Source organism: Notothenia coriiceps, unplaced genomic scaffold (genome assembly GCF_000735185.1).
Source record: "Notothenia coriiceps isolate Sejong01 unplaced genomic scaffold, NC01 NC01_scaffold00016092, whole genome shotgun sequence".
Classification (NCBI taxonomy): Eukaryota; Metazoa; Chordata; class Actinopteri; order Perciformes; family Nototheniidae; genus Notothenia; species Notothenia coriiceps.
Window position 1 is genome coordinate 1,186 of NW_011348793.1, and position 10,108 is coordinate 11,293.

The following is a 10,108-nucleotide window of genomic DNA, read 5'->3' on the forward strand; positions in this document are numbered from 1 at the left end:
TAACAATATATTATACACAGAATAAACACTTTGTATCACTTGAATCTATCACTAAACAAGAGTGTGTGTGTGTGTGTGTGTGTGTGTGTACTCACGCTGTCCGCTCAGCTGACGGTGTGCACGGCGCTCAGGTCTGGAGGATTTGATCAGAGCGTCTCCACAGTCGCAGGCAGGCTCCCTGAAGGAGGGCTTCAGGCTGCGGACCCTCTTCCTGGAGCCCTCCTTAGACCCTCCTTTACATTTCTGGATCCTCCACTTCCCCGAGATCTCCTCCACACAGTGCCACTTCTGCAAAACACAAACACAGCGGGGATTAAACAACAAGAACATGTAGACAAATCATCAAGCTCTCTCTCTCTCTCTCTCCTTCGTCAGGAAATCATTAAAACCAGCCAACATACAAAAGAGAGGTAATTAAATGCAAGACTAAATAGCCAGTGTAGTGTAACATATAGATAGTTATTTGATTTAATAAAAGGCAGCAGCAAAAAGAAAAGTCTTCAGCCCTGATTCTTCACTTTTCCCCCCAAAGTCATATTACGTTTGGAACAACACCGAGCGACTTTTGTGGCTAATGCTAGCTACGTTCATTGGAAAAGAGGAAGAGATATTGCCTTGGTTAAAGAGTTAGGAACATGTCAGCGTTCCTCTCCGTAAAACCAGCTGAATTCATGAAAACAGAACATGAGATGTACTCCATGAAGATAGAAAACGTATCTATTGCTTCTTAAATGTCAGCAGAAACACCTCTGTTTTATCTCAAAGGCTCCGTGAGAGACGGATAGTTCAGGGGCATCTCAGCGTGTGGGGAAAACCAGCGTCCAAAAGCAGTGGGAAAGATAAACCAACATGACACCCATCGAGTCTGTCAAGAAAATATAAGAGGAGACCCCTAACACTCTCACTCTGATCTGAGTCGCTGTGTAAATACTCGACGACTTCCTCCGAGTCTCAATATTTACTCGCAGCAGGAAGAGAGCTCATTTCTGCCGCTGCGTAGCTCTGGAAGAGAGACACACGTGCAGAGAGGATATAATAATAATAATATAAACTCAGACTGAAGCATCCTCTGTGCTCTCAGTGAACACAGAGCTGAATCCAGATCACCTCTCACTGATCCTGCTGTGATGTGTCTTGATGTCTGCTGATGTTACACATGTCACATTTCAGACTTCATAATTTGTCATTGTACAAGTACAAAGAAATCACAATATGAACTCAAGGTGCCAACGCGCAACAACAAGACAATATAAAAACAATAAATGGGACTTAAATAGACATGAAAGGGAATATACATAAATAAATAATAAATTAAATTGCACGATTCCCCTAATATTGCACGGAAGACATGATAACTTAAATATTAGCAGCGTTAAGTGCACATATGGCCCTGGGAAAGAAACTAAACTTGAGTCTGTTTGTCCGGGAAGACATGGTACAGAAGCGACCTGCCTGAGCGCAGCCGTCCAAAGTGCTGGTTACCCGGGTGATTAAGGTATTATCGTATCGTAGGGTGAGTGTGGGAACGAAGGCTCGAAAGAAAAGGCTGTGAAGACGTTCAGTTTCCTCTGGATCACATGGAGAAAAAAGCCAAATCCTCCGCCTCCTCAGAAACAACGATGGGAAACATGAGGTTTTAAACCACTCTCACTGTTAGACCATAAGGAAACAGAGCCGTCCCTGGTGAGTAAATCTTCTGAACCCACAACAAACCGAGGATCGATCTCAGAGGGTCGCGACAGCTCCGAGACAAAAACAAAAACATGCGGTCGAGTTCAAGACAATGACTTTTAAAATCAGATCTGGTTCAGGACTGAGGTTAGATGTCTCTGTGCATGAATATCTATTTGTTTGAGCACAATGCTTCAGTTTGAGGGGTTTATATGTGACAGAGGGGTCAAAGGGATAGCACAGATGTGTCGAAGTGGGGTTGTATGAAGTCCTCGTGCATTTTTGATGTGTTTTGAATATTTCTGCTGCAAGAAAAGACTGTCTGAACTGAAGTGAACTGAAGGGGTTATCTATAAAACCAACAAACTCCATTGACAAAAACACTTTTCTTACTTTGCAGAATCTGGGAGTTGTTTGTTTAACTTTGATGCAATCTGTTAGTTAGTTTGTGTTACTGTGACTTAGAAAAAGCTGAAATACCTCTGTAAGACACTAAAGTCACACAATAACACAAAAAAACTCACCAATTGATTCAAAACCCGTATTCTGCAAGCTTGAATTAGTGTTTTTGTCAGTGGAGTCTGGTGGATTCAGTTTCCCGTCAGAAAGGACTATTTGACAGGCAGGTTAACCGTGAAAATATACTCTAAATATCACACACACACACACACACACACACACACACACACACACACACACACACACACACACACACGTTTATGTGACTATAAACTGGATCTGGGTTGCATTAGCGCTCCCGTCATTCAACGCTAACCCGAGACTTGTAACAATTTGTATCGTTCTGGTCGGAGAGCTGCAGACGCGTTAAAGGGCGCAGATGAAAGGGAACAGATTCATGCACAAATGGTCCAATTAGGATGCAGCGTAAAGGGTTTCCATGTGCAGGTAGGTGCGTTCATATATATAGAAATGTTTGTATTAGGAGAAACCCCTTGAGATGCCGACATAAGCAACGTGTGGACGTACCGTAAAGGTACAAAATAGTGCTTTACATACGGGGGATAGTTAAAGCAAATGCATTGAAATATAGGTTGAAGCCAATGCATGTGTCTCCTTACATTTAATGAAGGATCTAATATTGTTTTGTGTGAGTTGTACCTGTCCTGGCTGCTGGCAGGGCGTCTGAAACTCTGCCTGCTGACACGTCTCCATCACCTTCTTATATTTGGGGAGGCTGTTGGTGTTCTGCGGGGTCACCGAGTCCTCCTTCTTCCTCAGGATCTTCCTGCAGGAACCAGAGGGGATCAGCGTCAGATCAATTAGAGCACCAGGTTAACAATGCATTAAACTGAGGCGATTCACACAACTACTAAAATAACTTGTGATCATGTTGGACTCACAGCAGCTTCCTAACTCACTTGCTCTTTAACAGCTGTGTGTTTCTTGTGATGACTAATACTTTTTAGGACCCTCTTGATCAAACGCAGCAGCAGAACATTAGTTTGAAGGACTATACATTGTACTTAAGACCGAAAGCCAGACTTAAGGACCTGCTTTATCGTGCAAAGACTTGCAGCTTCCTGGCACTGCCACAGCTCCAAAGCGTGCAGAGGTGTTGCTTTCTGCAACATGGAGACACTAAGTGACACTAAAACCTGACAGGCTGTGTGCGATGGCGTCTTCCACAAAGAAAAGAGTCTTGTTGAAGCTCTGTCTGCATCCTGATCCTCTCATTCCTCAGGTAACTTCATCCTGTCTTTGTTTGTTTTGCGTGTCTCGCTTTCTTCCGTCTGTCTCGGTTTAAAAAGTCAGGTTTACGTACCCGATCGCGTGCAGAGGACAAAGACTGGGCTTGTTTTTCTTCATCGAATGTCGCCTGGCGTCTACAAAACATTTGTGAATATTAAAGGCTGGTCCCAGCAGACTGTGGGCAGGAAGCGGAGAACTAACGTCTCGAGGAGCGTTCACACACCCCGGGTTCATCCAAGTGTTAGGATAGTGTGACACACAACCAGAGATACACACATCCTTTCCTCAAGTAGAAGTACTCACATCCTTTACTCAAGTAGAAGTACAGATACTCGTGTTTAAAAATACTCTGGTGAAAGTAGAAGTACTGACTAAACTTCTTTACTCAAGTCAAAGTAAAGAACTTTGAAATGTACTTCAGTAAAAAGTACCCATAACTAGCAGCTGTTTTAAAGAGTACCTGACCTCCCTTTATATTAATAGAACAATAATGTCATTGTTAGCTAATGAATGTTTCCATGCTGAACAACGGCAACATGACAACGTTTTCATTGGTCCCTCTTCTTTAGAGAAGACCAGGAAATGATGGATACACGGATCGTGTTCAAATCAATAGGCACGCAATGACTCTAAATAATAATGATCACGCCACCAAACACACATTCAGACTAAAGGAACCAGCCTGTTTGGAAAATGAGAGAAGTAGAAAGTACAGGTATTTGTGTTCAACATGTAAGAAGTAGAAAGTACAGGTATTTGGGTTCAACATGTAAGAAGTAGAAAGTACAGGTATTTGGGTTCAAAATGTAAGAAGTAGAAAGTACAGGTATTTGGGTTCAAAATGTAAGAAGTAGAAAGTACAGGTATTTGGGTTCAACATGTAAGAAGTAGAAAGTAAAAAGTCATCAGAAAAATAAGTAGTGGAGTAAAGTACTGATAACAGAAACATGTACTTAAGTACAGTCACAAAGTATTTGTACTCCACTACTTCCCACCTCTGGTTTGTACACAACACACACTCTACACGACACACACTCTGCAGGACAGACACTCTGCAGGACACACACTCTGCAGGACACACACTCTGCAGGACACACACTCTGCAGGGACATGGATGTGTCTGCGGTGAGGGAAAAGGGATAAAGAAAGAAGGACGTCTCACCCTCGCTCCACCAGGAATGTGTCCCTCCAGACTTTGGGTTTCTTGTTGGTTTTGAATCTGGGAAAACAAAATGCACAAAGTTTATGAAACTCATCTGACTTGGCAATCACCGTCTGCTGCAGAGTGACAGCAAGGAGGGGAAAGTCATTATATTTAAGCATGAAATATACTGTCCCAGTTCTCTCTGATGCACTGGGACCGTTCCCAATGAGACTCTCTGTTGTGAGCATTGCAGAGACATCAAAACAGTAAAAATACGTAGGTGTAATAATACTTTTTTTTACTTTGTAAGGTTGCAACTAACTATAATGTTGATTATTAACTGCAGATTATTTTATACATTCATCGTTTGCTCAGAAAAAGGTCAGAAAATTGTGAAGAATGTCCATCCCAGTTCCTCAAAGTCCAAGGAGATCTGTTCAAATGTCTTGTGTTAGTCCAAAACCCAAACATATTGATATAATGATGAAAAACTGAGAAAAGCAAAAGAAAATCTCCACTTTTGAGACGCTGACAGCAGCATTTTCTTTACATTTTGCTTTAAAAAGCACTTGATTTTAGATAATCAAATAGTTGCCAATTCTCTTAATGAAAATCAAGATCAATATATAAAATATATATGTATATTTATTGTATTTTTTGTTTAGTTTTCTTACTTATAAATATGTATTTTTTACGTAAGAAAAAAATCTAATAAATAATCTACTAACAAAAGCTGATTGGGGCTGTTACAAAAATACTCCAACAAACCCTGAAGTTATTTTTCAGTCCATGGATTATTATGTGCAGCTCTATGCTTCTCATGCTCTTTTAAATTCCTCGTGCATGACGTGTTTGTTTCATTAATATTGGACGCTACTTGGTTTCTGGGGAAACAAATGATTCATCGTTTTTGTTTGGGGAACTTCCTGAGAGAACCCCCAGTGACTCAGAGCCAGAGTCGAGCAGCCAAGGAAAACCCATCAGAAAGCTTTGGATCTCTGCAGAGACTCTCTACATGTGAGCTTACTCCAGAAAGGCAGAGCTGCTACACATCAACTCTCAGGGACTACAGAGGCCCAAGGCTGCTTTACATGGTGAACAAACAAACAAACAAACAAACAAACAGATAACAAAGTAAACTGACCTGTTTCCAGTCCGGTCCTGCTCCAGCAGTTTCAGGACGGATTTCCCGTCCATGTCGGCGGGGGGGTCGAGGCCGGCGATGTGCAGGATGGTGGGGGCCAGGTCGATGTTCAGCACCATGTGAGGATTCCTGCACACAGACAGGGAGGGAACGGATGAAATGCATGCTGGGAAATTCAAAAAAGCACATCCAAGGATTAACGAAGAAACAACACAGAGAGAGATGGTACCGTTCATTAGAGGCGATTGGGTCTCTTTCTCTGCTTTAAAATAGCATTAAAGTACATTGTTGGTAAATGCACGGAATATAAAATGGGGCAAAATGATGTAATTCATCAAACTCTAATAAGATATATGCCTCCAAGACTAAGCCCTGTGAAAATAGTTGTTTCGCAGACTTACACGGCGCCCTGCTCGATGTTCGGTCCTCTCAGGAAGAACGGCACTCGGATATCGAAGTCGTACGGCATGGACTTCCCCTTCACTAACCCAAACTGCCCGATGTGATATCCGTGGTCCGCCGTGTAGATGACGTACGTGTTGTCCAGCTCTCCAGTTTCCTCCAGCATGTCAAACACCTGACAGGGAACGCGAGGGAGGGTCGGGAGAGAGAGAGACTTTTAGAGGAACTACAGAAAATCCTGAAAAATGCATACATGGTGGATAGGGTAAGAAATGCAACTAACAGATATCACCATGAAACGTTATCACTTCATTACTGACAGTAACACAATTATCTTTTATATTACAAGTTTTCTGAGATGCTATATTTAAACATGCTAATGAAGCGATATGTAGTGCTAACTTTAGGTGGGTTTAAGAGTCTCTGCAGACACAAACTTAGTAAAGCAAACTCCTGAATGATGGTTTTGGATGCTTTCTTCCCCCCTCTAGTCTGTGACAGAAAACTCTCATAATTGGCCGGTGCATTTATAACTGCCGTCACAACAACACGTACCTTCTGCACCGAGTCGTCCACCGACATGAGCGTCTGCAGCCTCTTTCTGTGCAGAAAGTTGGTGAACTCCATGTGGATCGGCCTCATGGGGCCGGTGTACTGCATGATCCAGTGTTTGTCCATGTTCGGGGCGTAGTTGTAGGCGGGCGTACTAGAAAAGGGGGAAAAGGGTACAGAAAAAGTCAAAAATCCTGTATATTTGTCTTAAAACTGGGATCCCTAAATCAACCTAAAGATGATTTTGTGGGAGGAAAAGTTAAATGTGGAAGAGGCCGGGATGTTTTGTGTTTGGTCGAGTATGTTTCAGGTGGTTTGGGAAGTGTTGAGGGATGTTGTGAAAATCCTGAATGTATCTTCCAACATGAGAGCAACATGATATCAAAGGTATCAACTGTAGCTGTGAACATGACAGGATGTGTGATTACCTAGAAGAGCATCAGGACTGTTTGAGGCATATGATAGCTATGTGATTAACATGATGATTCAGCCTCTATGGAGAGAGACATATGACAAGCATGATCATTTCTGACGTGGAGCTAATCTGAAGTAAACATTGAATACTGCTTTCTATTCCTCCATCTTGTGACTGTGGAACTCCCTCTCTTGGATATCAGCATGTGAAGGACACTGTTCAGGAACTAGCTGATGCTCTGTGTGTGATTTACACAAACATGCATGTATACGCTCTTTTCAGGACGCCAGGGAAACCTGTCTGAGACTTCTCACACACTGAAGTGAAACCACCAGAATCAGGGACTATTTGATCCCACAGGCAATAAGACTGTTGAACACCTGAGCTCTGTGAAGAGAACTTGGAGTACGAGGAGGGGGGGATCAAGCGGAGAGACGCTGCTCACCTGTCTGCAGAGGTAACTCTGAACTTAAGATGGGATGAACTGTAGAGCAGTGTGCAAAGGATGCAACATTTCTGCAGTTCAATGCAAAATAAGATACCATTATCCTATCAAAAATAATTCTTGAAAGCCCTAAAAAAGCACTAAAACGTCTGGAATATCTGCAACTTGCATACTGACTCAACAGAGCAGCATCCACACTCTCCAACGGAGGAATAAAACAACACCTATTGTCCTTTCTGCTCAAAGAACAAAACTGTAATCTAACATGTTCTGGATAATCAGCAGCTGGATAAACTGTCTGCTGGGCATCATAAGACACCACATACTGTACTGCGCTTTGAACTAGCCGTTATTCCTCCTAAACAAACTAACCGCCCCTCCTCTGAATCGGTAAACCCTGCAGCCTGAGGACTTCATGAGTCCCTGGTTTGGAGCGTCTCTGAATCCCTGAACTGCTTCCTGCCCTCTCCTCTTTGTGCCGACTCTGAACTCTTCACCCAGCAGCAGCCCGGCGGTCTAATAAGCCCCACAAAAGGGACCTGTTTCTGGGCACTGGGCCACCAAAGGTAAGGGGGCCCTGGGCACCAGAGCAGCAGGAATTCAGAGGTCAGAGGAACCAAAGAGGGAATCTATAGGAGAGGTCACACCTGCCACCTTATTCATTAACAGGGACAGTGCACATTAATCAACATTTCTGCAAATGTCACAAGAGGCTATTTTTCCTCTGTAGTCCCTGGACAGATTTTGTAAGTCAACCGAAAACAACTTTCATTTCAAACAAGTGGATACAATCAAATAAAAACATGACAATCTCTGAGTGATCCATCAAACTGAGAAGATACAACAGAGGGGTTACAGCAGGAAATAACCTCCACACACTCTCTGAGATACAAAGTGTTCAGAGAGTAGAGACACATCCAGAGAGGAATGTTAACGACATCACCATCCAACCTCCTGCTATTGTTGCTGTCACACGTTCAGAAGCTGATTTATGAGCTCCACACACACACACACACACACACACACACACACACGTCTAGTCTCTCCATTAGTGCATGACCTTAAACCTGCAGCCATTAGTCGACGAAGTGCCGGAGAATCAACAAAAAATGTTTGGATAATCGGTCGTTTTTCGTGCAGAAATGTCAGAAAATGCAGTTTTTTAGCCGCTCAAATATTGATCTTGTCTTTGTTTTATCATAATTAAGTGAATATCTTTGGGTTTGCACGAAAATTAAATATTTAAAATCATCCCTTTTGACATTTTACTTTATTATGTTCACGTCTTTCCTTTAGTGCATGACCTTAAACCTGCAACCGTTAATCGACAGAAGAAAAAGGGACAGATATTGTGATAATTCAAATGTGAAGCTATTATTAATGCACCACATGTGGTTTAAGCCTTTAGAAGATAGAGAACAGCTGCTTTCCTGTCTTTATATCATATCAACGGGAACATCTTATATTTAAAGACGTTGCAAAAGACAGAGGAACTTGGACGGACATGTTTCACATCTTTCCGTCATTTTTTCCACCCCACTCTAAAAGGATAAACCTGAGAGTGAATCCACGAGGAAGTGAATCAGCTGCAGCCTGAGATGGCCTTTCCAAGGGACTCTTTGTGGAGAATAAAAACAAAACTCTTTGAAACCTCTCAAAATTGGAGAAGTGTCAAAACAGAATCATAAAAGAAGAATTCGCTCCACGACGTTTGCCAGCAAAAACTCCCCAAAATCAAAGTTATGGAAGTCAGACCACACACACACACACACACACACACACACACACACACACACACACACACACACACACACACACACACACACACACACACACACACACACACACACACACACAGAGAGCCTCGGCCAATCACAGCCCACCTTCCACCTGTCACTCAGAAGTCACCCCGATTCGAGAGAGAGGATCAGACTCTGTTGGCGCTACGCTAACCCCCAAGGCTAGAGCTATAAATACATTAATAATGTCACAAAGGGTGTTCCTCTGCACACACAATGCATTCCTCTCATCCCAAGAGCCCCGGGGAGAAAATACTGATTGATATGGACAGCATGAGGAAGTGGGGAGGGAGGGGGGAGACAGAGAGACAGAAACGAAGAGCAAACAGACAGAGGGGAATGTTAAGTGGGGGAGAAAGTAAGAAAAGCACGATCTACAAACAGCTCAAGGCGGCTAATGTTGGGCTATACATGAGAGCATCTGTATTACTGTGACTCTGGATGTAAAGAGGACCCTTTACATCCATGACTCATGCCTTTAGGTCCCATAGAGAAGCCCCGATGAGTGCACACATGATCATATACGCTACTCACATGTGTTGGGAAGCGTTTGGGAAGTGCTCGGCGTACTGCGGGGCTGAGTCCTCGGGACCATGAGGGCGGCGTGACTCACGACCATCATCACAGGCCGTGGGGGAACATCCGCTTCGACGTGCGGAAGAAGTTGGTGCTGTCGTTGGTGATCAGGTCTGTGAAGTAGTCCTGGAGGGGCAGATAAACACATATGAAGAAGTATTAGGTGCTGCTGCAGAGGAGGGTGTGTGTGTGTGTGTGTGTGTGTGTGTGTGTGTGTGTGTGTGTGTGTGTGTGTGTGTGTGTGTGTGTG

General features: G+C 43.2%; 1 protein-coding gene across 1 annotated transcript in view; it reads right to left on the reverse strand.

Annotated features, from left to right (window-relative positions):
• The window catches only part of LOC104949396 (extracellular sulfatase Sulf-1-like), a gene marked incomplete at both ends in the record, with an annotated part of 11,165 nt that extends 1,181 nt beyond the window's left edge, over nucleotides 1–9,984 (reverse strand). The window contains 9 exon segments of the mRNA XM_010775756.1: nucleotides 96–288; nucleotides 2,791–2,917; nucleotides 4,544–4,600; nucleotides 5,670–5,798; nucleotides 6,071–6,246; nucleotides 6,627–6,777; nucleotides 9,817–9,883; nucleotides 9,886–9,912; nucleotides 9,915–9,984. Coding sequence (XP_010774058.1) covers nucleotides 96–288; nucleotides 2,791–2,917; nucleotides 4,544–4,600; nucleotides 5,670–5,798; nucleotides 6,071–6,246; nucleotides 6,627–6,777; nucleotides 9,817–9,883; nucleotides 9,886–9,912; nucleotides 9,915–9,984 — 997 coding nt within the window.
• Nucleotides 9,985–10,108: the final 124 nt, after the last annotated feature.